This window comes from Elaeis guineensis, chromosome 7, assembly GCF_000442705.2.
Source record: "Elaeis guineensis isolate ETL-2024a chromosome 7, EG11, whole genome shotgun sequence".
Lineage (NCBI taxonomy): Eukaryota > Viridiplantae > Streptophyta > Magnoliopsida > Arecales > Arecaceae > Elaeis > Elaeis guineensis.
Window position 1 is genome coordinate 2,499,951 of NC_025999.2, and position 27,894 is coordinate 2,527,844.

A 27,894-nucleotide genomic window follows, 5' to 3' on the forward strand; every position below is an offset into this window, starting at 1 on the left:
TTACTGTGATAGGGAAACAAATGCAATTGGACCATATGTTGGACCGCTGATCATATTAAACATGACAATATGCTAACAATTATTAAAAGATGAACATCTGCTGGTTCAATATGATTATGTTCTGCTGCAGTTTGAACATTTTATTTGGATCAAAGGAGTTTGGATTAGACGCAATCTAAACTTACAGCAATGGCCACCAGGTATAATTTTGTAAGACTGATAAGAAGGCAAAACCCCAGAGAGGTGATCAAACCAGACTTACATCCCATCAGCCAGAATCTAAGAGCAATACCATACCTCTCAATATATTTCTGTTGGTAGCTGCTGAATAAATTTCAGTGGGTTTACCTCCCTCTCATTCAAAAGAAAAAAAAAAAAAAAACTGCTGAATAAATTCAAATTACTCAGTTTAATTAAAATAGGCATGTCAAGGTAGAATATGTTCCTGTGAGAACTGCTGACTTGCTCAGAAGCCATATTGCAAGTTATATCCGGCTAAGTTAGCTCAAAAAAGTTATCATCATTTAGTTTAACTGTGCAGGGCGAAAATACATGTCCCAGAAGAGGAAATGATCTCTAATTGGTTTTCATAAAGAAAAAAAAAATCAGAACAAATAATGGTTTTTTTAACAGTTGCTGCTCAAGCAATGAAAATGGGTGCAGTTATAGAAAACTTTTCATACCCTTGCGACTCCAGAACAGGTCAACTTAAAAAAAATACATAGTTGAGATTATGTATAAGCTTAGAGGTTTTCTAATTTCTAATACAGATTTTACTGCCGTTCTTGTTTTGTATGATATCAACAACTTTCTGTTAATTATTTGTATGCTGAAACTCCTACAGACTTGGAAGATTATATCAAGTGCTTTACATAAAGAATTTGGCATTATGCCAAAAGTAGCATGGGGATTTCAATTTGTGAGAAAACACTGATTAACAGAATAGCATTCCTTCATTCTCCATACTAAGTTGTTTCACTTCAGACAACATCTAAAGAGCTGAGCTCATCCTAACCCTTTTCTTCAATAACATATGCATGCATCTAGTTAGTCAGTATGATGAAATAAAGAATACACCACACTTCCCACCTTCACAGAGTTAAGAACAATGTATTATCTTAACTTCATGTCTTCCAGATCTAGTCCCAAATAAATCATAACTTAAGCACAAGTTTAATCAAATATTCTGTCAACGAATGGAGAAATACATTCATGGTGACACTGTTGATACCACAAATTGTGAAGCACAGAGAAATGACAGCCATATTTTAAACAATTTTTTTCTGGGAAGGATGATTCATCCATCAATTGAACACTCCCTACGCTGGTTTGGTTTATTTTTTGGGCCATAAGAAAGCTCTTGATCCTCAATTCAAAACATGTGAGAGCCCATACTCACATAGCACTAACGACAGGTCTATAACAAAAGCTTGAGGGAAAAGGAATAGGGGGCTCAACATTATAACATAATGCTCAGATATATATAATTTTTAATCCAGTTGCCTCTCCACTATTACAATTGACCTTGCCAGGCCATGGTGATTACTAAAATATCTGTTGATGCCAATCCTCAAAACTGGTCATAAAAGTCAGCATATCCAGGTGGTACAAACAGCGGATTGTTTGTCTTTATAGTTGCCCATGTGAAAGTGCAGCCACTCGGATAAAATACAGCAAATAATGCTAGCACAATTGGAATGACTGCATAGCTCTCTAATAATACAACTCAATTGTGCGAAATGCATAGCATATCACACAATTAACTTTCATGGATCATCACCTTTCAAAAGGTTACTCTGCTCAGGACCATTATTTCTTGCTTGATCAGATTTCTGCTTGTTGGCTAGACGCGGCCTCAGCTGCATGGCATGTAAATCAATAATTGTAAGGACTAATTTGCATGCTGACCAATACAACTTGCCCAAAGTACTAAGAATAGAGTTAATTTGTAGGTTATGAGTATTCATGAAGGAAGAGGGGATGCAGCCTCAGCCGCATGGCATTTAAATCAATAATAGTAAATATTAAACTGTATGCCAACCACACAACTTATCCAAATTATTAAGAATCTAAGAGTTTATTTGTAGGTTATGAAGTATTCAAGAAGCAAAAGGGATTAAATATATTGGGCCAATAAAAAAAAGTAACATAGGAGATGCAACAATGATGCAACCTCTTAATGACAATGTCTTGTGCATTGCATATTTGATATGTTCATGCAGCTAGGAATCAAATATCAGCTTTTAGTGTGATTTTTCCCTAATTATGTTTATCAGTGTGTGAAAAAAGTTCGAAGCCTTAACATGATAAAAAAGCTATCAGGTACCACCTAACAAAAGTTTGAAGAATTTGCAAGATCAGCACCTCTAAACTTGAACAAAACATATCATCATAATGAAGTTCTATAATGACTCAGACACTATTATATCATCAATTTAACTAACTTCATGAAAAAACAATGAATGGGTATCCATTTGTAAGTGGTAACAATTATTAAACTAAGCAAAATAAGTACCCATGCAAGAGTTAGAATGGAGAATTCCTGAAGACTTTCCCAATAATAATATAGAAAGAAATCCTAGAAGACCCTACCAAAAGCATCTGCCACTTTACTTGCTCGTTGCAAAATAGAGAGATATGAACCATGATCAAAGACACGGATCAATAATAATTCTGCTAAAAGAAATAACACAAATTTCCCAGCACCACTAAAGTGAAAAATCATTATATCTAAATTAAGTCCTGTTGATTATCATGCCTCCAACAAGTCCTGCACCTCACTTCAGATCACCTCCTATAAGAAGTTTCAACTTCCTACTTTCAGCTAACCAACATGCTTGCCCCCATCTGCAGCAGCAGCAGTACTAAGGTCGAGTTTGGTGTCGCCTTTGGAGAGCTAAAAAGCAGTTAAAAGCTCTTTTGGATGATTTTGAGGTGTTTGATAAAAATGATGAAACAATTTTCTAGCTCCTCCAAAAGCTGAAAAAGGTCTACTAGAGAAAAGCTCTAATCTGGAGCTTTGACGCAAAAGCTCTACTTAAGATGTTTCAGGAAGCTCCTTGTTGGATAAAAGTTAACCCAAGAGACCAGGTTCGAGTCCCGGCAATGAAATTTTTAAAAATAAGTTAAAATACTTTTTTTTGCCATAATCATGCAATTGAGGATTTTGAGTTTAACCTTTAGCTCCTACAGTACTTCCGCCAATCAGGGTTCTAAGAATGACCTAAATCCAAATCCAATCACAGCAAAACTCAACAAACTAGTGCTTCCACAAATAAATCTCTTCATGCCAACAGCTTATTTGGTCATTATGCAATATACTAATGTGGTCGCTCGCTCATGTATTAACTCTCAGACATCTGATGATCTTTGTCTGTGTTGTACAGCCAACCTTAAGTTTCAGCATGTTCTTCATAGTCCCAAATGGAGAAAGCATGTGTCTTAAAGTTCTTCAACCATCAATGACCACTGCAGAACTAAAACGAACATGGTTCCACAGGATACCCATATTTACTAAAGTTGCTAAGTCTTCATTGTAGCATTCAAAAATTCCATGTCAAGAAGCAAGAAATGTCATAGTTTACACAAGACTAAGGAAATACATGAGGTAATTTACAGGGAATATCTATTGATATCAAGTCTGCTATTTGAAATGTTGAACCAAAACAAGCTGCAGTAAGTAGAATAAGGAAATGCCCCGAGGACATGATACTTTTACAGGCAAATCTCTATTGACAACAAGTCTGAAAGTTGATGCAAAACAAGCTTGCTATTATCAGAATCAGGAAATGTCTCGTGGACACGACTCCTACTAGAAAATGGAGGCATTAAAGGAATGCTAAAAAGCAGATTGTTACAAAACTATTCTTCTCTTCCACAACTACTGAGACATCTAGCTTTTCCTTTCATGTCAAACCCTGAAAAAAATGCTATGCTTGTAGGCAAGGTTATTTGACTACAAAAAGAGGCACAAACCATGTCGTGCAACCTATGAAAAAATAAGGAAAATAAATACAAAAGCTATGATAAAATCAATTTCCTAATATCTGCATATATGCCAAACATGTTTTTAGGGAAGCCATTATTCAGAAATTTAAGACCACTGGAGCATATCCGGTACATGGCTCTATTGCTAGATGACAAGCTGTTATAAAAGTTTTGGAATATCTGAATTCCAAAATTGTGCCATTGGGATTGTCACCTTACATGAGAAGAGAAAATGCCCATATGTTTGTTGTGTCACAACAACTTGATCCTTGAATAACAAGTACCAATTCTAACTCATTGGTGTCAAGTGTGACTTCCAACTACTAAACTTTCCAAATAACAAAAGATTTCAGCTTTTGGATGTGGTGCCCATAAATGAGTACATCAAGATCTAATGGTGTATGATTGATAGTGTAAAGTACCTGTGGTCCAATGGTTACCATTTCTCAAATACCCTCTCCACATTTTTATATCCATCAGTCAAAAGATGTTTTAGGCAATGAACGGTCATAAAGCTTCCGGCATCTAAGATGTATATTCAAGCACTAAAAGGAAACAGACTCATTTCTATCAATGAAATGTAAAGCCAGTTAATTAAATGCCCCTAGCATGGATTTAAGTTCAGCATGATACTGGTCCATAATATCATACCACACCAGTAAGGTACTGGTATATGTATCTCCTTGGTACCTTAACGTACCGACACATGGTATCACATTGCACTCTTGTTGTACTGGCACCGCCAGGCATACCACATCGCAGTTTGGATTGAAGACGTAAGGTATTGGTACTAAGACTTAAAACATCTCAATAGACAACTTGGTCATGCACAAACTGTATTAAAATTTACATTATATATGAGAAGAGTATTTCAGAGTATGACAGGAGCTTTTAAGGGCTAGTTGACGTACCATCTCTATATACTTTAGATGCTTGAGAACGGTCTCTGTTTCCAGCTCCTAAAATCACATAAGACACAGCATCAAGAAAAGCATGCAAAGAATAAAGCAAAAAAATCAAGGAGTAAAAAGAGCGAAGTGAAACTTAAAAGGTGGAAACAACTAGTGGGAAAATAAAGATCAATAGAGCATCTCAATTTTAAAAGGCAAGCATTAGGGCTATGCTTGCACAACCATAACCGGCCAGCCTTTTCCCGACTATTTGGTTTGGCTATCCTTGCATATATACATAACCATGGTCTGCCATACTGCCCCGCACCGCACCAGAAGGAATACCTAGTATGAAACTCAATGTCAAGTTGGTACAAGCCCCATCTCGAAGTGGGACTGCCCTATAACGAGGCATACCAACCTACACTGAGGCATATTGAGTTGCGTACCGACTCATATTGAAGCATACCAACCAATATTAAGGTATATTGAGAGAAAAATTAAGAAAAATAATTAGAGAGCTATTTCGATATCAGATGAGTACCATACCATACTGACCGTACCACACCGGTAAGAGACCAATACAATGCCTGGTACTGAGATTGCGGACCTTGTACATAACTAAATTAAAAGGCCCACAAATATGCTTTTGAATGCTTGTGCATGCGTATACTTGTTGACACTCATGTATTGTGCCAAAGATCTTTTCTTTAGAGCAAGGTCCGCCATTTTGGTACCGGACCTCGTACCGATAAAATCCTACTTTAATGTTGGTATGCGGTTTGGTACGGTACGGTAATGTTGATATGCTCTGAGATGGCGTATCGATACGAGACCGGTACAGTATGGTATGCCCCATACGAGGCGATACAATACTCCATGCTTTAAAGTAATAACGGTATGCACTCCAAGATAAACCATGGAGTTGTATCATTCAGCCAACACAAGTATTTACAAAATTAACCATGACGCTACCTATTATCAGGTAATATGTTGATCAGTTCCTTATTTTGCTGCACATTTTTGGAGTTCAAATATCCATTTAAATTGTGTCTAACCACGACAAGCGTAAATACATGAGAAATCAAGAGACTGATGCATGCCAGGCTAACAACAAAAATCAAGATCTAGACACTCAAATTTATCTTTAACCTAGCAAAGATAATAATCTAATTTGGTATGATATGTTTCATCTATTATTGTCAAAAATAACGAAATCAACAAACATACAAGTGTATTTTGCAAGAAACAGCATGTACTATGTGACTGAACAAGTGAGTTGGGGAATGAACTCTGATGCACCAGCAGAAAATCAGATTTCCTTGCCATCTCAGTAATGGTAGCAACATACAGAAAAACCAGGAAACATTCACAGGGTAACTAAAAACCAGGAAATGTTCCAGAGGTTAACTATCACAGTCACATAGTGGTTTTATGAAAAATCACATTAGAAATCAGAGCATAAACCAAAGACAAATGCAATATTATAACCTCAATCACAACCTCACAAAGATAATAAGCTAATTTGGTCTATGCGTTGTTCTATCTATTACTGTAAAAAATAATGAAATCAACAAACATACAAGTGTATTTTGCAAGAAACAGCATGTACGATGTGACTGGACGAGTGAGTTGGGGAATGAACTGTGATGCAACAGCAGAAAATTATATTACCTGGTCATCTCAGTAATTGTGGCAACATACAGAAAAACCAGGAAACAGTCCAGAGGTTAACTAAAAACCAGGAAACGTTCCAGAGGTTAACTATCACATATTCACACAGTGGTTTTATGAAAAATCACATTAGAAATCAGAGCATAAACTGAAGATATATACAATATTATTTCCTCAATCACAACCAAATAGACTACTCTCATCTAAAAGTTTGTACACTGAGAGTGAGATGAAGAACTAAAATGCAATCTGACCTGAGGAACAGCACAGTCAGCATGCATTGGATCCCAAAGTACAGCACAAGAACAATCCCAATCATCAGTTTGAACTACAAAAAGAGGTGCCCTGAAATAGAACCAGAGAACATCATGTTACATAGTTTGCATTTCTAACAGACTGTCACTGGCACAAATTTTATTATTTAAAGGACAGAACTTAATTCCAGCAGCTGCTTGTTGCATCAGTCCACATCTTACAAGCTGCAAATTCCATGTCTAGGCTGTTAACAACTGCAAATTACAATTCTAGTTTGCATCTGCATGTTACTGCTAGCGGAGCACCGCCAGTTCATTTGCTTGGCATGTGCTCCAGTCTGGTTTTGCTGATCAAAGCTGGGATATGATTCTAATACTTTCTGTTGCTCAATAAAATGGCCAAATGGGATTATAAATACTGATCCTATTGGCACTAAAAGTTCCAATGCTTCTGCTAACAATTTATTATGGTATTATTTAAACTTCCTTTTTTCTAAAGACTGGGGCAGGCACCTCTGGCAAGAATTTCTGTCATTTAGGAGTACTGACTGGGGTATGGCTGGTGGCTGCTTATTGGGATTATTTATATTTGTCTTATACCTTTCCTTTTCTTCTTTTCATGCATTTTCATGCTTTCTCAATCAAAAAAGATAATTTTTAACCATTAGAGAAAGAATAGTTGTCTCATAAGGCATGCTATCAAGATAATTGGGTTCTGGATACTCAGAAAGCGCACACAAAAATAATTGCAGAAAGTATAAACACCTAATCAAGTGTGATACAACTGTAACAAATGAAAAGGCATTTTCTGCACTATATCAAGAACTTTTAAACATCACTCAAATGCAAAAGCAGCAATGATACTGGAGAGTTACATTTTATCTAATGTAATCAGCCTTATCCATAAACTAATAATGCCCTGTGCAGGAAGGAATGCATCAAGAAAACAGAAGTATAGGGGTGTCCAAGATCCAGATAAGGAGCATCAAGAAGATAACAATAAGTATATATAAGCTAAAAAAAGTGCATATCTCTAAACCAAGGGATGATGAAATTACAATAGATTTGTGCAGAAAATTGAGCTTGGAACCTTCCAAACAAGTACTAAAAGTCTGATAAGCTCCAATGAGATAATTGATTTATTAAATCTCACTCATGCCAATATATCAAGTATATACTTGAATCCCTAAAGAGTATAAAATATCCTAAATAAACTTAAAATCTCATATATGAAATTTGAGAATCCCAAATCTTTGAGAATTACTGGTCCTGGCTGATGCTTATGTACAGTAATGGACGCACTACCAAGACCTCAATTACTTAATTTAAGATTTGTCGTATATGAAGTGACCCTTTCACATAAATTTATCTCCAGCAAGCCTTCTGAAGCAATTTGACAAATAGTCTCTTTCCAAATTTCGTCTAAAAAAAAAAAAAAAAAAGCAATAGAACATTTTAGAGTTCTACCCATAGCAACCTCCACTTGACAATTTGAGCTTTAATTGTCGCTTGCTACCATGGTTGTAACAAGAAGCAAATGGCTTTCTTGTAAAAGCTAAATGAATCATGTCTTTTGGCTCCATAAATCATCAAAATCATACATAAGTGAGAGATGTCAAAACCGAACAGGCTATAGCTTTACTCCAAAAAAAGAAAAACAGACATATCATGGTCACCTTTGGAAGAATTCAAAATTTTGAACTTTGTGGAATACACTGACATTGTTGCATATAGGTCAGTATTTTGGACAATAAAAAGGATCCATGCACATAATGTGTCACAAAAATGAGAATGTTGATGGGAGACATGAGGTAACAGGAAACACAGGAGTCTCCAGAATAAAGAATAACTTGCTGGAGAATCATATGACATTGTATTAATGCGTGCAGCAAAGACCAAATTTAGCCCCAGTAAATGGGCTTAAATTTAGATGGACAAGAACTGCAGAAAGACCTGAATAAGACATAATGGAAGTTGTCGAAGAATTTAGATAGAAAACTTAGCTAACTCAAGATTTAAAAGAACATTGGCAAGTGACCCTCCCTAACAATTAGTATTTGGTTTATAAACATTTTATACATTACAGATAGCATGGACTTTCATATTGACTCCTCCATTATTGATTCAAGGGAGATTCTCTCTCACCCCACCCTACCCTCCCCCCCCCCTCCCCTCTCCCTCTCCCTTGCTGTGTCTTCCCCTCTCCTTCCTTCTCTGTCTCTTATACCTCCAGAACTTTGGTGATATTTATGGGTCAAGGACAAGAACACTTATGTGCTCAGGTAGTTAGAGGGTTGACGCTGACATCCAGTTATAAAAAGCAAGGAAACCTATAAAATAAATCAAGCTTCGGTCTCCATGAATACCAGAGGATCTCTTATTTTATGCAACAGTTCAAAATCTAAACATGGAAAAGCCTGGAATGGCATTAAAGGGAGTCCTAAATAAAATGCTTGGTGAACAAGGATTCAAGAAGCCAATCCCAAATAGCTGCGACAAGGTTTGATGGTTATGTTGATAGACAAAATCATGATACAAAAACCTGAATAAACATACCCAGCAATGGATGATCACCCATACCTCCAGCCCAGTAAGATTTAATATGACGAACAAAAAAAGAATAAAATAGAAAGATGAACAAAGAGTTAAGCAAAAGAATACCATACGATATTTTAAAATGAGAAAGGAAAACAAAGCAAGGAAGTAAAGGGAATTGGCTTCCATCAGTGCAGATACCCATACTTTGATTTGTAAGACATGGTAACCGCTACTTTTGGTCAAATGACATGAAAAACACTTTAAACAGGACTGTGGTTGTAATCTAAGTATGGGTCCAAAACTGAAACCCAAAAAGTCCAGCCAAACAACACTTGTATGGTGTATGCATTGAGCAACATAATCAAACATGACCTAGTCAACAAATCTTTCAAACATCTTCTACACATGTTAAAAAGTTTATGCTAAAACCTCTATGTTTATGAGCTAATTTCAATTTGCTGCTGCTAATAAAATCATACTACTGCCACCATAATGACTGCTAAGGATTCGTACATCATGATCTGATCAGCAACCATCCCTTAGCTTATAAAAGAAAAACTGTTGCTCTTCAAGGAAACGACAAACAATATCTATAAATGTATGCACACACGAATTTGCCAAGAAGCTTACCTACGCCACTTCCCGCATATAGTCCCCTCATCATTCTCGCTTGTATAAATCACCTCCCTACATTGAACCCAATTACCAATAGAAGTGGATTTGGATGGCTTGTAAAAGTTCCAACCCTAAGTAAATAGGCAAAATGCTCAGACAAAATAGACATTACATAGCAAACGAAACAATATACTAAGATAATTCATCAAGACAAATTTCTTAAGTCTTACATCCAGACTAAAATATTCAGCAGGATCCACTTCCAAGGGTTCCCAGTAAGAATCGCAATCACTAGAATCATGAATAAAACAATAAGAAATTAGAAATAACATGGAGGATGGACAAGAAACAAGGAACAAAGAGGTAATGTGTTCTAATCAGAAACATGTACAGATACCCTGGTGGGAGAAGAGTTTATATGTGTGTGTGCGCGCGTGTGCATGCGTGCGCACATGTGTGTTGCGTGCGTGCGTGCGTGTAAATAGATAGATACACACACACACACACACACACACATATACAAGAAGTTTGTAGCAGGAAGAAGGTTCAAAAAAGATAAAATTCATAGCACATTATCAGTTGCTTTAGAAAATTACATTACTATGTCAAATAGCAAGATTAAGTTGTTTCTATCATAAGGCTAACTAGCATCTTAGTTGACCGTTTAGATCTCCATGACAATACTGCTGATCCGGTCTCCAGAATGCATATGCCACGCCAGCCAGTGGCCTGCACATCCCTGACTAGCACTTGAACTATTGGATCAAACTATCTTAATTTTCTACATACTTTAAAGAGATTTAGAAAATGGCTGCACATGGCTACTAGAAAAAACTTGATTGTTATGTAATAAACAAGTCACAAAATGTGACATTATAACTACTGCTTGATGTCAAATTTGCCAGATATCCCTGTATTAAATGGAGCCATCTGCCATCATCATGCCTTTTGTAAGATTTTTGAAGAGGTTCAATGTTATACAACTACATGGTATGGGAAGTTTCAAAGTTGTTCATGACTCCAGATTGCTTAGGTAAATAACACATATTGGTACCGATACCAATGCCAATTTCGTGTGAAAACTGTATCATATGAATGGTACCATACTGACTTGCTGGCTTTTAAATCCTTAAACCCAAGGTTTTATGTCTTGATAGGATAAGGGGCGTCCCAGCCGTCCTATCCCATTCCTGTGAGAACATGGGATCGGGATAGGCTTAGGACTCCAAAACCCATCCATGCAGGGAGAAAAGAGGAAAGAAAGAAAGGAAGAAAAGATGAAGAAAAGAAAAAAAATGAAAGAAGAAGAAAAATGAAAAAAAATAAAAGGGAGAAGAAAAGAACGAAAAAGAAAACGAAAGAAAGGAAAGTAGAGGAAAAGAAAGAAAAGAAGGAAAAAGAAAAAAGAAGAAAATAAAAAAGGAAGGAAAGAAGGGAGAAAGAAGGAGGATATTCATCAGGATGCATGACTGATACTGCTATCGAGATGGAACAGGACAGCAGGGTGTCCCATTCCATAGAGAAATTGGGATATCTTTGTCTCAGGATTTAAAACCTTGCTTAAAACTACCTCATTATTGTGATTTGATAATACTAATTTGGCTCAAGATTTAAGGTGGGTAATGAGAAGTGTTATAGAATCTTAAGAGATTATTATTGTGGTTTCAAATTCCACAGAAGTGACACAAATGTCACTTAAAGGTAATCTATTAATATCTACACAGCTACAAAACTTCCAAGAATTACAAGAAAAAATATGAGAGGCATTGGTAGGACGTACTTGAAGATTGGACCGGACCACTCAGGAACTTCTGCTTGAAAATCTCTACCAATTCGAACCGCAGATGTATATGGCTCACGGTCGCTCAACATGAAAGATATTGGACTTAGATCCCCATTAGACATTTTTTTCCTATGCCCAGACGTTTCGCCCATGATATTGATTGATTTTCCAGATTTGTGATCTGGTACAGACTTTGGTCTCTTTTTGGAACAAGGCTGACAATACCATTCATCAACTGGTAGTTTTCGTACCCTAGGAATGCAACAAGACACATGAAATGCTTCTTCACAATTGTCACAAATTAGCATCTTCAAAGGGTTTCCCAAATAACTGCATATTTTGCATGGTTGAGAAGGTATGGCATCGTCATCGCCCAGAACTTCTAAAGAAGTACATGCACTGGTATCCCGTACTCCCCCAAGCAATCCATGATGTTTAAGCACAGAGATGCATAACTCTTTTGCGGAGGTAAACTCCCAAAATAGTTCTGCACCAACATTATCTGATGAAGAGCACTCACCAGGGTCATCCACCTCATTTTTTATGAGATCTGAAGCATGTCCAATGATAGATTTTGATGATGAACATCGGTCAATTGTGCCAGCATTGTGCTCTGGAGAAGATTTCTGAAGACAGCTGATAAATGATTCTACATGCACTTTGTCATCTTGAATAGAACTATTACTGGGCGCAGCATTGGGAGATGGATCCTGTAGATTGATTTGTTCATTTATTGATAAATTTCCATTATCATGAGTATCTCTGGAACTTACAAGTATAGTCGTATTTGTGTCAAGGCCATCATTGTGGACTCTCAAGGGATGGTCTTCAGAAGTTATGCTAGAATGATAGCTGGCGCTCTCTTTGGTACTTTCTGTTCCATTTTCTTCGGATAGAAGAGCAACAGTGTTCCTCTGCAACTTCCTTCGTTTGTAGACGAGACTGTCCCGCTTAGGCACAGAACTGGCACACATTTTGTTCACATTTGATATATCAGAACAGGTTGAGAATTCTATAAACCGTGAACTAACTAATTTGCTTTCTTCCTCTCCAACAGTTATAGCTTTCCTGCAGCTATCCAACGGGCATTCATCACAAATTGGAGACCTCTGCCAAGTTTCACCATAGTGTGACTCATCATATAAGTCCATGTTCTGTTGTTCTTCATATTCAGATGCGAAAGATAGTGGTGTACTGATAGAATTAGGAAGGGAGCTCTGGATCAGCATTTCACCTGTTCAAATCATGAGTGTATCCCAGACGGATTAAAATTCCCTAATACATATCCTAGGATATTGATATCAGAATCATTCCAGGAAGTCACTGTGTGAGCTTAAGCATCCTGAAACATATAATAAGGAACAGTTAAAGAATATTGTGACAACAAAAACCTAGAGAAAGAATCTGGATCGTAACTTTCATTCTCACTGCTAACAAAGATAAGTATGAACATATGCATGTAATCAGATGTCAATATACCAGTAATATAAGTAACTGATAAGTCTTATGGCAACTAGTTAAGATTGACTTTGCAATCATGTTTTGCCATTCATTAGACTTTAAAGTATCACCTATATTAACCCAAAATAGAAAATCATAGATTGCATAAAAAAAATATATTCAAGAAGACTGTGAAGAGAATATGCATGATTAGCATAAGACCTATCCTTTAAGTTAATAAGACAGCACAACCAATGGAGATTACAAGAAGAATAGCATCTTAAAGGAGGGGAGCTCACAAGCTAGAGAATCACCATCCTCCTATTCCCACAAGCAAACTAAAGAAGCTAGACCTGCCTTATTCTCACAAGAACAATGCATAGAATATTTATATTAAAATAAAGAGAGAAGTTTTTTTTGTACAGCCCCCGGCCCTTTTTATAAGCTTTAAATCCCAACAAAATAAGGCAAAGAGCATCACACTCCTATTCTGACACAGAAAACTATTGATAACTAAAGAAAAGTTATATTTCATTAAACATAAAAATCTTCTGACAGCATTCCTCTAACCTACTTGGTGACTGACTTTGACACACAGTATGCTGCCAAAACTTATTAAAAATAATTTAAACAACTATTGAAACTAAGGTTTCCTAGTTACCAGATGGTATTTTACAATTTCTCAGCTTTCTACTATACTGTTTCTACCATGACTTTGCTCTGAGTCCTCCAATTTGGTTTCTTCAACAATCCCACAGAAGCTCAAAAATTGTCCACGACCTGTCGTACATCAGTTGATCTCGCTATAATGATAACAAAGCAAAATCTTACAAAGAAAGAATGTCATCCCATGTCACTATGGCAAGCCTTCATGAATTCTATAGGTCATATATCAGAATTCCTACCATCATCCAGGAAAAAATAGCATGAACAAATGGGTGTTCCATTAGAATATATTAGTTGATACTTGACCCCCTAATTGAAAATAGAGCAGTCTGCTTTTGCAGTGTCTGATTATACTTTAACAGAATCAAGTTCAACAACCAAAACTTCAACACAACTCAACTAACCCTTGATCCCAAACTAGATGGGTCAGTACCAGTCCAACAACCAAAAGTTAAAGCCCAGAACTTTAAATTCAGAAGAAGATGGTCTAAATCATGACAAAGAACTATCTAACTCGGTCCTTTGTCAAAGAGGTTGCTTAATTAGCAAGAAGAGCAAAAACAAAACATCTGATGTTTTGGCTTTATAATCACTGAAAAATTTTGACTTGAAGAAACCAATCTCATATTGGAATAAATGAGAAGGCAAAAAAAAGAAGGAAAAGCTAGAGGGTTCTTGACAATAGATCAAAAATTGGCTTCTCATAAATTTTCTAGCTCAACCCTACTGCAGTTTCTATCTCCATGTGGTTTCTTGACATCCATCAACAAAAAACTTCAAAGAAAGATGAACAGAATCTCAAGCCTTTTTGATCTCTTCAAAATAAACGAATGAGTAAATTTCACATACGTAATTAAGAATTATCATACTAGGTTGTGAACAACAAACCTGCTTGAGCACCATATAAATAATATAATTATCAAGCTCCAAAGCCACTGAATGTGTTTCATTAAAGCAAGTTATCATGATGGATATTGTTACTGAAGCAGGCATGCAAATTTCATTTTTCTTTATTAACTTCATCGATAAGTTTGATTCAAAGATGGGAAATAGTTTAGTTGACTGATTTCTTTACCATAATTCTAGGCTACATAGTGCTAGCTTAATATAAGGATAGCACGAGTACAATGGACAATGTCACCTCTACTCAACAAAGATCAAACATATTAAATTTAACCCAGGTCAGCGGAAATATTGTCATTCTACCTACCCAGCCTATCTCAAAGATCAGAATTCAATCTGGATTAGGCTTACCTAGTTTCCACCTCCTTCAATAAACTGGTTAATTGTTGCAACTCTAGAAAACAATGTTGGTCAAATGCACCTCACCTAAGCCAATTGGCCCATGTTCACTCCACCTAGATAAAAACAACCACCCCAAAAATAGAATAGATATTATGACAGAAATATCAATTCCAGGCAGGGATCTCAACACTTACCTAAGTATAACTATTCTCGCACCAAAATAGGCCCCTAGGTTTCAAAAGTCAACATGGGCTATATGTGCAGGCATGATGTTATCCTTAAGAAAAATCTGAAAGTTCCATTTATTTGATAGTGGAGGGAAGCCCAAGATTTTAGCCATCTTTTGAGTGGCTTGTCTCAAGATGAGACGAGATCTTGGTTTACCTCAGCCAAGATGGAAGGCTGGAAAAATATGGAAAGAACTGAGGCATTCCAAGATCTTAGCTACTATGTAGGAACCAATATATCAAAATATGAGCCAATATACTAAAACTTATATTAACTATCACTTTAAGGCATTTATATTCAATTTAATAATTAAATAAACCTATTGAAAATTGAAATCATAGCATTATAGAATTCCAATTCATGTCTCAAAGACAGCAGTTTATATTGGCCAAGACAACAAAGACTGAGATTTTATATATAACATACTAACAAGTGCCCAAAATCAATACAAACCAGTATCTTGTCTAAGACATCGGCTGAGATGTAAATGCTGTCAATATCCTTTCGCTTTCTTTCCTAATGTACTTTAGTGCTTAGATTAGTTTTCTAGGCTTAAGCATTCAGTCATCATCAATGCTCAATCAACTCATGTTTTGTGGGCTCTAAAATAAAGCCTGAATAAGTTAGCCCCCCACCCAAAAAGAAAGAAAGCAAGAAAGTTGTGTTTTTAATATCAAATCACGAGGACTACCAAATGCTAAACCTTCAAATCTTCCAAGCAACTCCTTGTTGAAATTTTATCTATCTAGTAACTCTATTCCTACAGATCTTCCACTCTTTTTCCCAAGAAATAAAGACTTTTGTGGTTTGTGGTGGAGATTTTTTTTTCCTTTTGTGGGGATCAAACATCTAATCTAACCATAACCCTAGAATCCATCCAAGATTTCCCAGCAAACAAGGACTTAAAAAAAATGTGGCAGGGGCAGCAGGGTGATAAAATATCTAATCTAACCCTAACACTGGCTTCCATCCAAGATTTCCCCAAAAACTTACTTTTTGTCTTTGGCAGCAAGGGCAGGGGGATGGAGGGGAGGGGTTCCAACATCCGATCCAACCCTAACCCAGCTTCCATCCAAGAACACGATATCCTAACCCTAGCCAAACTTTCCAAACGAAACATCATCTACAACTTGGCTGGGTAATTTTTGTTTGTTGAGCAGGAGAATGTTATGAAAGAAAAGGACTTGGTCTTTGAGAAAGGGGAAAAATAGCAAGACATGCACAAGATCAATGGATACGTACATAGGGCGATAGAAGATGATGCAGATGAATTCCCCTAATGCTGTGAGAGCAACCAAACCCTTCAAGTGATCCCTTATCCAGACAAATTCACCATAGAGATCAATCAGGCATTACAACCCTGCCAACCGGTACTCATTAACCAGAAAACTCGAAACCCTAATCAAAACGTCGCACACTAAAAAAATCCTCACATCGACAAGAGCGGAACGAATAAAAACAGATAGATATACGATAAACAAAGTAGACAGCATCCAGGAACGCCGAAAACCATCAAAAAAGCATGTAAAACCACATGAAAAGCAGCATCACGCTTCAAGATCAAAAGAAATCGATTAGATTTTCTTAAAAAAAAAAAAAAGAGAGAGAGAATCACCTCTTGTGCGAATCTAGGCAGGAACGGTCAAACAAAAGCAAGAAATCGGCAGATATACAGCAGAGAAATTCAATGATTGAATTTACCCCACTCCGCAAAGGGCAGTCCTCTCAGAGGCTTTTCTCGGGGGAGAACAAGGAAAAGGGTCCCTTCCCCCAATTCTCCTCAAAACCAACCCAAAGTGGGCTTTTTGAATGGGTTTATATACTTGGGATTTAAGGGTGGGTGGTTTCTCTTTAAACTGACTGAAGTCGCTTCCCAAATGTGTCCACTGTTAGATAGATTTATTTTCTGAATAACTCGTCCGCAGGAACAACATAGCTATACTGTGTCTCTCAAGCATAATCAGTGAGATGCATCGATCTGAACCATCCGATCAATATGTTCCCTCTTGGATGTATTGTGATTGAGCAGATGTATGTTTGAACATCCATGAATTTTGATCGGTGAAATAGTAAATATCAAGCCAATCAACACATTAATATGTTGATCCGAGGGTTTTAGAGTCTCTTGGAAGTTTCGAGAGCAAGATTTATTTAATGGATGGGTTAGATTGGAAATCTTGTTCATTGATGCAATTTGAAAGCCAAAAGACACCTATATTGTACTCTAAGGTGATATTTTTGATTCATTAATTATTTTATAAATAAGCTGAATTTGGTTGTATCTAAACCAAGCCCGACAAGACAAGCAATTTTTAGTTCGCGGTATTGTATCATATTAACTTTTAGCATGTTAATTAAGTTTTTCTTCGGTTCGATGAGTTTCAAATCTAGTTATAGTAGTAATACATGCATTAATGCTAACGAACTTATTATTACTTAGATATTTGATCTTTGTTTTGATTTTTGTCATATTTAGTTTGATTATAGTTTCAAATAGACATATCTTGTGATGATGATACTACCAAATTTATATATGTTTCATGTTAGTGATTTTTTTTATATATATTTTTAGTGGATCACTAACCATATATCTTGTACCAGTTTATTAGGTTTCCTTTTTTGAAGGAAGAGGTTTATTAAGTTTCAAATCTAGTTTTAGTAGCATTAGATGTAATAATACTTACAAACTTAGTGGACTGCTTGTTTTGATTATTGTCATAATTAGTTTGACTGTAGTTTTAAATAGAACTATCTTGTGACAGTGAGACTACCAAATTTATGCATATGTTTCACGTTCGTAAATTATTTATTTATTTTTTTAAAGTTCTCAATGAATCACTAACCATATATTTTGTACCATCATTAAGCATTGCTTAATTCAAGGCAAGATCTCTTACTTTGGCCAACATCTACAATATTATACAACTTGTAGAGAGGGAAATATCAGGAATCATATCACTTCATAACCAAGCTAGTAAAATTACCGACTCAATATGCTGCATTTTATTGGTTGAGCTTTTATAGAAAGAAGTTGTATGATATAGCTACGCTAAAAGCTTCAACCATAGTTTGGAAAAGAAGAGTTTTCCTTCTTTCCTGATAGGAAGAAATAATGGTAGATCATTCATAATGCCAGACCAAACAGACTGATCATTACTTTCACTTCTTGTAGACATTATTCAACATGAACTAATGATAGTTCTAATACCTTCTAACCTCTCACACAGTGAAGTTAGTCCATATTGAAGAATAATGAATTTATGACTTAAAAGGACAGATATACAGAATGAAAAGGCTTTTTCTCCCTCTAAAACCTCTCTGAAACAGTTGCAACTTGTGGTTTTTTTGTGAACCACCATGGGCAAAGTTGGTTTTTTATCTTCAACTGAACCAAACTTGAAACCCTTATGCATCACACTGAAACCCCACTTTAAAATCTTTCTGGAAAGCACTCTTTACATAATTCCACCATAAATACTGGAAAACAGAATATGTTCCATTCCCATTTGAATTCTAGAAGACACTTTCCTTGAACTACTTACTAAGATAGCTCCAACAGAAGAATGTTCTTCTGAGCTGAAATAATCCAAGAATCAAGACCTCAAACCACATAGTCAAGATTCTTAGATTACACCATCAACTCCACAATATATACCGTCTTATGTTTCAATAATAGAAGGACTCATAATATATTCTGATAATAAACTTTGAATTTCATGTAATACAAAATCCATGCCTTTCAAGGAGATACTGCCATAAACATCTATGCTTATTCTAGCATTTGGCATTAATCTGAAATTATCACGGTTTGCTAAAATCTAGTCTAACTAGCATTTTGGCTGAACTTATAAGCAAATAAATGATAAGAATTTACAGTTGTTTCTATACCAAGACACACAACCTCTTATGTGATGTATAAGCCAAATCCAGAATTGATAGCAACAAATGAAAATGATGACAACTATTAAGTCAAGAAAAGCAACTGGTACACATAGCTATGTCAGTTCAGTGGTACCATGAATTAATGTTATGCTAATTGAATGACTTGGTAGATGGCAAAGCAGTTTCTTAAACCTGTCCTCTATTGTCCTCTGAATTGATTGATTAGGAATATGCAAATCACTAGAAGTTCAACTTTGTTCATTTTGGAGAAATGTGAACTTTAATGACCTTAAAATCATTGAAGAATCCTTACATCCACAGATCACACAAGAAAGAAAATTATCTTTCATATGTGATGTCAATAATAGTTTATAGTCAGGAGATAAGAATTCAGTAAGGTGTCCTATCTTATTACCATAAGTAGCTGCTCCACCTTCCTGGTCAATGTGCATTAGTTGGAAAAAGATCTGTGTGCCGTGATGAAAAAAGTGCATACCATAGGTTTTGTGGCCAGACTATGGGTTTTATGCGACTTGAAGAATCTGAAGTTACGATACCTTGTGTAGAAAGAGTGAATACAGACTTGAAACAAAACCAAGAAAATGCCTTCTAATATTCCCTACAAACATCAAACATTGACTTAAATTACTCAAAAGCCAAATTCAGAATGCAAGAAATTGTGTGTGGGGGTATAAGCATATTCTCTGATCCATCTTGCATTAACCCACGTTGTCTGAAGTTCGAACTGAAAGCCATGACAAGTGGAACCTAAAAGATAGATCTGAAGTGGGTTAGTCACAGTATATCTTCAAAAGCTGAAGGACTCCTTTGCAACCTTATTTTTATAGCTGATCCACAAGAAGCTGAGAAAAAATCTTTGAGCTTAGTGCAATATGAACTGCCGGGCTATTGGAGATCCATTGCCTTAATAAAAACCTTACATTGTAAACAAGATTGTATATCCCCATTCCTTCATTGCAGGATTTACTAACTACAGCTTTGGCTGCTCAAGTGAATCGTGGAACACTAGGAAACTCTTCATCACTTTTTTCATGATGTTGATGTCATAAATTTCAAGCATAATAAACTAAAGCGTAATGAATTATTGAACAAACCATAAACTTCTGTAAGGTATCTTGCACCTTATATGGAGTATTCATCTTGTTACATATTTAAGAGGTTGGCAATGGATGGCATTGTTCTATGAGGATGTCTGAAAGATCATGATGGAAAGAGAGTCATGAAAGTGAAAATAGCCAAATTTAGAGTCTTGGCTTTAAAGATATGCATGCAGGACAAGGTTCCTGTAAGAGAATGCGCAGATGACTCTAGGACTATACCGACAAGCCAATCAAACATCATGTCCTCCTTGAAGGATGTTGGTAGGTATGGCTAAAAAATAATAAGAGTACTTTAGGCAATGCAGGATAATATGCACATTTTTCCTGCCAACAGAACTTACCTCGGCTTCTTGGCACTCCTCTCCTTAAGCTAGATCTCACATAACTCAGGATGGTGGCATTCCCACCATATTGCTTAAAAAAGCTAAAGAAAAAAAAAGCATAAAAGAAATAAAATGTGTTAATTATCATGACTTCTTGTTACCATATCAACTACAAAAAATTTCATTGGCTAATTGAGAAAAGCTAAGATGGAATGAAGAACCTTCTTGTAGTTAGAGGATAACCTTTGATCATTAGGGAGGACTTGTAGATTTAAAAGCATGGTGAACCCGTTGAATATCTAAGTTCAACAGAATCAGCAGTAGAATTACTTTCGATACAGGAAATTAGTGAAGAGGCAAACTCAGCATCATAACATGGAGTACAGACTCAATGACTGCTGGTAGTTCCTGGTCCACCTGATATTGGTCAATAGATTGAGATACTGGATATGATGCTTTATTAGTGAAGACACTTTTGTTAACATTCAAATATTATCTTTTAATTAAAATTGAATGCAACCAGGTGTCTAGTCTTGGACACATCATGTCAATCTATAAGCACTACCTAATATTAGTTGCATCCTATTCTCCAGTATCAGCACACACTCATTCCAACCCAACATTCTATTTTGGCTTGCACTCTTATTTGACTCTTTTCTATGTTTAGCAAGTCAACACATATTCATATTTGGCTGGCACTCCTATTTGGTCTTTCTCCTTGTTTAGCTATTCTACATTTGGTTTCTCTTTACTTAGTATATAATCGAGATATTCCTTCTTCTTGTAATTGCTACAATAGCTAGACCTTGTAATCTATATATACTCCTATTGGAGAACAATGAAATGCAAGAATCAGAAATTATCCTCAATAAAGATATTACCTTCTTTATGGTATCAGAGCCTTGAAGCTCCAACGAGCATCTCTTCTTCTTCCTCCTTCTGTGCTCTCTCATGGCCACCAGTTCAACTATCTCCACCTTCTCCAATCCCTCTTCTCCTCCTCCACCCAACACAACGACCCTTTTCACCTTTCCATCGGCACAGCATTTTCTATCTATCAAATTAAATGCATCCAATTTTTTGATCTGGAGAAAGCAAATTACTCCCTTCTTAAAGGGTCAAGGCCTGTTTGGGTTCCTTGATGGCTCTCACCCACAGCCCACCGATCCGATTACCGCTACTGCTTGGCAACAACAAGATGCCCAACTCGTAAGCCTTCTTGTTGCTTCATTATCTGAAGATTTGGTTCCTCTTCTTCTTGACAAAGAGACTAGTTTTGAGTGCTGGACCACTCTTCATGAAGCTTTGGTTCAGCATCTCCTACCAGGCTCATGTCTCTGCATCTAGAGTTGCAGAATCTACGTCAAAAATCAGATGAGACCGTCACCTCTCTGCTCCGACGTGCCAAAGCTGTGGCTGATGAACTTGCTGCCTCTGGTAATGCCCTCAAGCCAACCAAATTTAATCTTCATGTATTGCGTGCTCTATGTGATGATCTACAAGATACGGTCCCTGGTATTCTTAACCGATGTGTGTTTCTCAGCTATAGTCCCTCTCATAGTGCCTATCGATGTCTCGATTTAAAAACAAATCGTACATATATCGCTAGGCACGTTCGCTTCGACGAATCTACCTTTCCTTTTCAATCTCAGTTTTCATTAACTTGTCCACCACCATCATCTCCCTCTTCCCCACCTTGGGGCGTTACATTACTTCACCCTCTACAAGAGGCCACCCCACTACCATCCGTTCCTCCACCGATTCCACATTCTCCTTTGCATCGTCTGTCCAACTCATCATCAGCTGCATCCCCCTTTTCTCGGTCTGCCTCAACACCTTCTCCTATGATCGATCCCACTCCAAGTCCTTTTAGCATTAACGACTCTGCACCTGTTCGGACCAGATTACTTACTGACCTCTATTGCAATTCCTTATCAGCAAAACCTTCCCTTCCTACGCCTTCCCCTACAACTAGCTCCCAGCAAGACAAAACCTCCCCTGACCCACCTGCCCAACCCACCCGTACACATTCCATGGTACTTCGACCCCGTTCCAACCAGCCATCCGCCCTCACCACCACTATCCTCACTATAGAACCTACTTGCTTTACTCAAGCCTCTAAACACTCTGAGTGGCGTGCTGCAATGACTGAAAAATTTAATGCCTTAATTCGCAATGGTACGTGGTCTCTTGTTTCACGTTCATCTCATCAAAAAATTTGGTCGGGTGTAAATGGGTGTACAGGATCAAGAAAAAAGCTGATGGGTCTCTCGAGCGTTACAAAGCACGTCTAGTTGCTAAAGGATTCCATCAGCAACTTGGCCTCGACTACAACGAGACATTCAGTCCGGTTATCAAACCTACCACTATTCGGTCTATTCTAAGTATTGCAATCTCTCAAGGTTGGTCCATCCGGCAATTAGATGTTCATAATGCCTTTTTACATGGCAATCTAACAGAAGAAGTCTACATATCCCAACTGCCAGGGTTTGAGGACCGCGACCATCCAGATTATATCTGTCATCTCCACAAATTTTTATATGGGCTAAAACAAGGACCCCGTGCCTGGTTTCACTGTCTCTCCCAATTTCTTCTCTGACTAGGGTTTGTTGCCAGCAAAACTGATCCTTCATTATTTATTTTAAAGATGAGGTCTCATGTCCTCTATGTGCTCATCTATGTTGATGATATTTTGGTAACCAGCAATGACTCCAGTCAGATCTCTCTTCTCCTTCAACAGCTTGCTAAGAAATTTTCTATTAAGGATCTTGGTGATCTCCGTTTTTTCTTAGGAATTGAGGTTGTTCGGAACTCTACTGGATTATTATTATCTCAAAACCGCTACATTAAAGATCTTCTTTTAAAGGCAGGCATGGTTGATTGTAAACCTGTTCAGACCCCAATGGCCATGACAAAGAATTCTGATTCAGGGGGTGCTCCCCATCCGGACCCCACATAGTATCGCTCCATTGTTGGGGCTCTTCAGTATGTTACATTGACACGTCCGGATATTTCCTTTGCAGTGAATAAAGTATGTCAGTTTATGCAGTCTCCTAATACTGATCACTGGATTATGGTCAAACGCATCTTACGGTACCTTCAAGCTACAGCTGATCATGGGTTACACATTCGCCGATCCACCTCTCGCTCTCTCCAAGCTTTCTCGGATGCAGATTGGGCGGGTAGTGGGACTGATAGGCGTTCCACTGGGGGCTATGCAATCTTTCTCAGCCCCAACCTCATTTCTTGGGCATCTCGTAAACAGAAAATAGTTGCCCGCTCGTCCACAGAGTCTGAATATAAAGCCTTAGCAGATGCATCAGCTGAATTTATCTGGCTTGAGTCATTGTTTCAGGAACTTGGCCATCCCTTACATGGTCCCCCGATTCTATGGGGTGACAATATTGGAGCCACTTATCTGTCGGCCAATCCTATTTTCCATGCTCGCACGAAGCATGTCGAAATTGATTTTCATTTCGTTCGTGAACGTGTTGCAAGACATCAACTATCTGTTCAATTCATCTCCACCCAAGATCAGCTTGCCGATATTCTCACCAAGCCCTTGGATACCTCCCGTTTTAGGTTCCTAAGGGACAAATTGAAGATTCGTGCTCCCGATTCTTCATCTTGAGGGGGTGTATCAGCACACACTCATTCTAACCCAACATTCTATTTTGGCTTGCACTCTTATTTGACTCTTTTCTATGTTTAGCAAGTCAACACATATTCATATTTGGCTGGCACTCCTATTTGGTCTTTCTCCTTGTTTAGCTATTCTACATTTGGTTTCTCTTTACTTAGTATATAATCGAGATATTCCTTCTTCTTGTAATTGCTACAATAGCTAGACCTTGTAATCTATATATACTCTTATTGGAGAACAATGAAATGCAAGAATCAGAAATTATCCTCAATAAAGATATTACCTTCTTTATGGTATCAGAGCCTTGAAGCTCCAACGAGCATCTCTTCTTCTTCCTCCTTCTGTGCTCTCTCATGGCCACCAGTTCAACTATCTCCACCTTCTCCAATCCCTCTTCTCCTCCTCCACCCAACACAACGACCCTTTTCACCTTTCCATCGGCACAGCATTTTCTATCTATCAAATTAAATGCATCCAATTTTTTGATCTGGAGAAAGCAAATTACTCCCTTCTTAAAGGGTCAAGGCCTGTTTGGGTTCCTTGATGGCTCTCACCTACAGCCCACCGATCCGATTACCGCTACTGCTTGGCAACAACAAGATGCCCAACTCGTAAGCCTTCTTGTTGCTTCATTATCTGAAGATTTGGTTCCTCTTCTTCTTGACAAAGAGACTAGTTTTGAGTGCTGGACCACTCTTCATGAAGCCTTTGGTTCAGCATCTCCTACCAGGCTCATGTCTCTGCATCTAGAGTTGCAGAATCTACGTCAAAAATCAGATGAAACCGTCACCTCTCTGCTCCGACGTGCCAAAGCTGTGGCTGATGAACTTGCTGCCTCTGGTAATGCCCTCAAACCAACCGAATTTAATCTTCATGTATTGCGTGCTCTATGTGATGATCTACAAGATACGGTCCCTGGTATTCTTAACCGATGTGTGTTTCTCAGCTATAGTCCCTCTCATAATGCCTATCGATGTCTCGATTTAAAAACAAATCGTACATATATCGCTAGGCACGTTCGCTTCGACGAATCTACCTTTCCTTTTCAATCTCAGTTTTCATTAACTTGTCCACCACCATCATCTCCCTCTTCCCCACCTTGGGGCGTTACATTACTTCACCCTCTACAAGAGGCCACCCCACTACCATCCGTTCCTCCACCGATTCCACATTCTCCTTTGCATCGTCTGTCCAACTCATCATCAGCTGCATCCCCCTTTTCTCGGTCTGCCTCAACACCTTCTCCTATGATCGATCCCACTCCAAGTCCTTTTAGCATTAACGACTCTGCACCTGTTCGGACCAGATTACTTACTGACCTCTATTGCAATTCCTTATCAGCAAAACCTTCCCTTCCTACGCCTTCCCCTACAACTAGCTCCCAGCAAGACAAAACCTCCCCTGACCCACCTGCCCAACCCACCCGTACACATTCCATGGTACTTCGACCCCGTTCCAACCAGCCATCCGCCCTCACCACCACTATCCTCACTATAGAACCTACTTGCTTTACTCAAGCCTCTAAACACTCTGAGTGGCGTGCTGCAATGACTGAAAAATTTAATGCCTTAATTCGTAATGGTACGTGGTCTCTTGTTTCACGTTCATCTCATCAAAAGAATTTGGTCGGGTGTAAATGGGTGTACAGGATCAAGAAAAAAGCTGATGGGTCTCTCGAGCGTTACAAAGCACGTCTAGTTGCTAAAGGATTCCATCAGCAACTTGGCCTCGACTACAATGAGACATTCAGTCCGGTTATCAAACCTACCACTATTCGGTCTATTCTAAGTATTGCAATCTCTCAAGGTTGGTCCATCCGGCAATTAGATGTTCATAATGCCTTTTTACATGGCAATCTAACAGAAGAAGTCTACATGTCCCAACTGCCAGGGTTTGAGGACCGCGACCATCCAGATTATATCTGTCATCTCCACAAATTTTTATATGGGCTAAAACAAGGACCCCGTGCCTGGTTTCACTGTCTCTCCCAATTTCTTCTCTGACTAGGGTTTGTTGCCAGCAAAACTGATCCTTCATTATTTATTTTAAAGATGAGGTCTCATGTCCTCTATGTGCTCATCTATGTTGATGATATTTTGGTAACCAGCAATGACTCCAGTCAGATCTCTCTTCTCCTTCAACAGCTTGCTAAGAAATTTTCTATTAAGGATCTTGGTGATCTCCATTTTTTCTTAGGAATTGAGGTTGTTCGGAACTCTACTGGATTATTATTATCTCAAAACCGCTACATTAAAGATCTTCTTTTAAAGGCAGGCATGGTTGATTGTAAACCTGTTCAGATCCCAATGGCCATGACAAAGAATTCTGATTCAGGGGGTGCTCCCCATCCGGACCCCACATAGTATCGCTCCATTGTTGGGGCTCTTCAGTATGTTACATTGACACGTCCGGATATTTCCTTTGCAGTGAATAAAGTATGTCAGTTTATGCAGTCTCCTAATACTGATCACTGGATTATGGTCAAACGCATCTTACGGTACCTTCAAGCTACAGCTGATCATGGGTTACACATTCGCCGATCCACCTCTCGCTCTCTCCAAGCTTTCTCGGATGCAGATTGGGCGGGTAGTGGGACTGATAGGCGTTCCACTGGGGGCTATGCAATCTTTCTCAGCCCCAACCTCATTTCTTGGGCATCTCGTAAACAGAAAATAGTTGCCCGCTCGTCCACAGAGTCTGAATATAAAGCCTTAGCAGATGCATCAGCTGAATTTATCTGGCTTGAGTCATTGTTTCAGGAACTTGGCCATCCCTTACATGGTCCCCCGATTCTATGGGGTGACAATATTGGAGCCACTTATCTGTCGGCCAATCCTATTTTCCATGCTCGCACGAAGCATGTCGAAATTGATTTTCATTTCGTTCGTGAACGTGTTGCAAGACATCAACTATCTGTTCAGTTCATCTCCACCCAAGATCAGCTTGCCGATATTCTCACCAAGCCCTTGGGTACCTCCCGTTTTAGGTTCCTAAGGGACAAATTGAAGATTCGTGCTCCCGATTCTTCATCTTGAGGGGATGTATCAGCACACACTCATTCCAACCCAACATTCTATTTTGGCTTGCACTCTTATTTGGCTCTTTTCTATGTTTAGCAAGTCAACACATATTCATATTTGGCTGGCACTCCTATTTGGTCTTTCTCCTTGTTTAGCTATTCTACATTTGGTTTCTCTTTACTTAGTATGTAATCGAGATATTCCTTCTTCTTGTAATTGCTATAATAGCTAGACCTTGTAATCTATATATACTCTTATTGGAGAACAATGAAATGCAAGAATCAGAAATTATCCTCAATAAAGATATTACCTTCTTTATCCAGTTCAATAATCCCCCAATTACTTTATTCACAAATCAAAGGTCATCCAAAACATCTGACACTAAGTAGCCCTAGAGCTCATAGGATGTCTGTTCTTCTGTGCATTGAGAAATGCATTTGGAATCCCACCATCTGGGCTTGAGCCTGCACCTCTTCTCAATGTATGCTCTAGGCGAGGCATGCCCACGGACAACCAACACCCACCAGTCTTATTGCCAGCTATTACAACTATAAGAATCCTTGACAACTAAGCTGCTCTTCTAAT

The 27,894-nt window shown here is 37.9% G+C and overlaps 1 protein-coding gene across 9 annotated transcripts; it reads right to left on the reverse strand.

The window, feature by feature from the left end:
- Positions 1–1,459: 1,459 nt before the first annotated feature.
- LOC105049319 (uncharacterized) lies at positions 1,460–17,123 on the reverse strand. 9 transcript variants are annotated; one of them, XM_019851882.3, is made up of 8 exons: positions 16,936–17,122; positions 16,563–16,634; positions 11,739–13,083; positions 10,189–10,249; positions 9,974–10,089; positions 6,806–6,896; positions 4,899–4,946; positions 1,460–1,859 (listed from the first exon to the last, which is right to left on the reverse strand). In XM_019851882.3, exons 3-8 carry the CDS (start codon positions 12,968–12,970, stop codon positions 1,767–1,769), a joined length of 1,641 nt encoding a protein of 546 aa, XP_019707441.1. In that variant the 5' UTR covers positions 12,971–13,083; positions 16,563–16,634; positions 16,936–17,122; the 3' UTR covers positions 1,460–1,766. The 9 variants fall into 9 exon arrangements, 7 of the variants coding, with proteins under 7 accessions (XP_019707441.1, XP_010927240.1, XP_029121614.1 ...); XM_010928938.4 differs by lacking the exon at positions 16,563–16,634; XR_832783.4 differs by lacking the exon at positions 16,563–16,634 and having other exon boundaries at positions 1,777–1,859; positions 9,974–10,030.
- Between the last annotated feature and the right edge of the window lie 10,771 nt (positions 17,124–27,894).

Excerpts from the sequence above, each read along its gene's own strand:
- LOC105049319 (XM_010928938.4), bottom strand. The coding sequence starts at position 12,970 with ATGCTGATCCAGAGCTCCCTTCCTAATTCTATCAGTACACCACTATCT. Across the intron at positions 4,947-6,805 it reads CTGACTGTGCTGTTCCTCAG|GAGCTGGAAACAGAGACCGT; the intron begins GTCAGATTGCAT and ends ATGTGATTTTAG. Across the intron at positions 1,860-4,898 it reads ATCTAAAGTATATAGAGATG|CTGAGGCCGCGTCTAGCCAA; the intron begins GTACGTCAACTA and ends CATGCCATGCAG.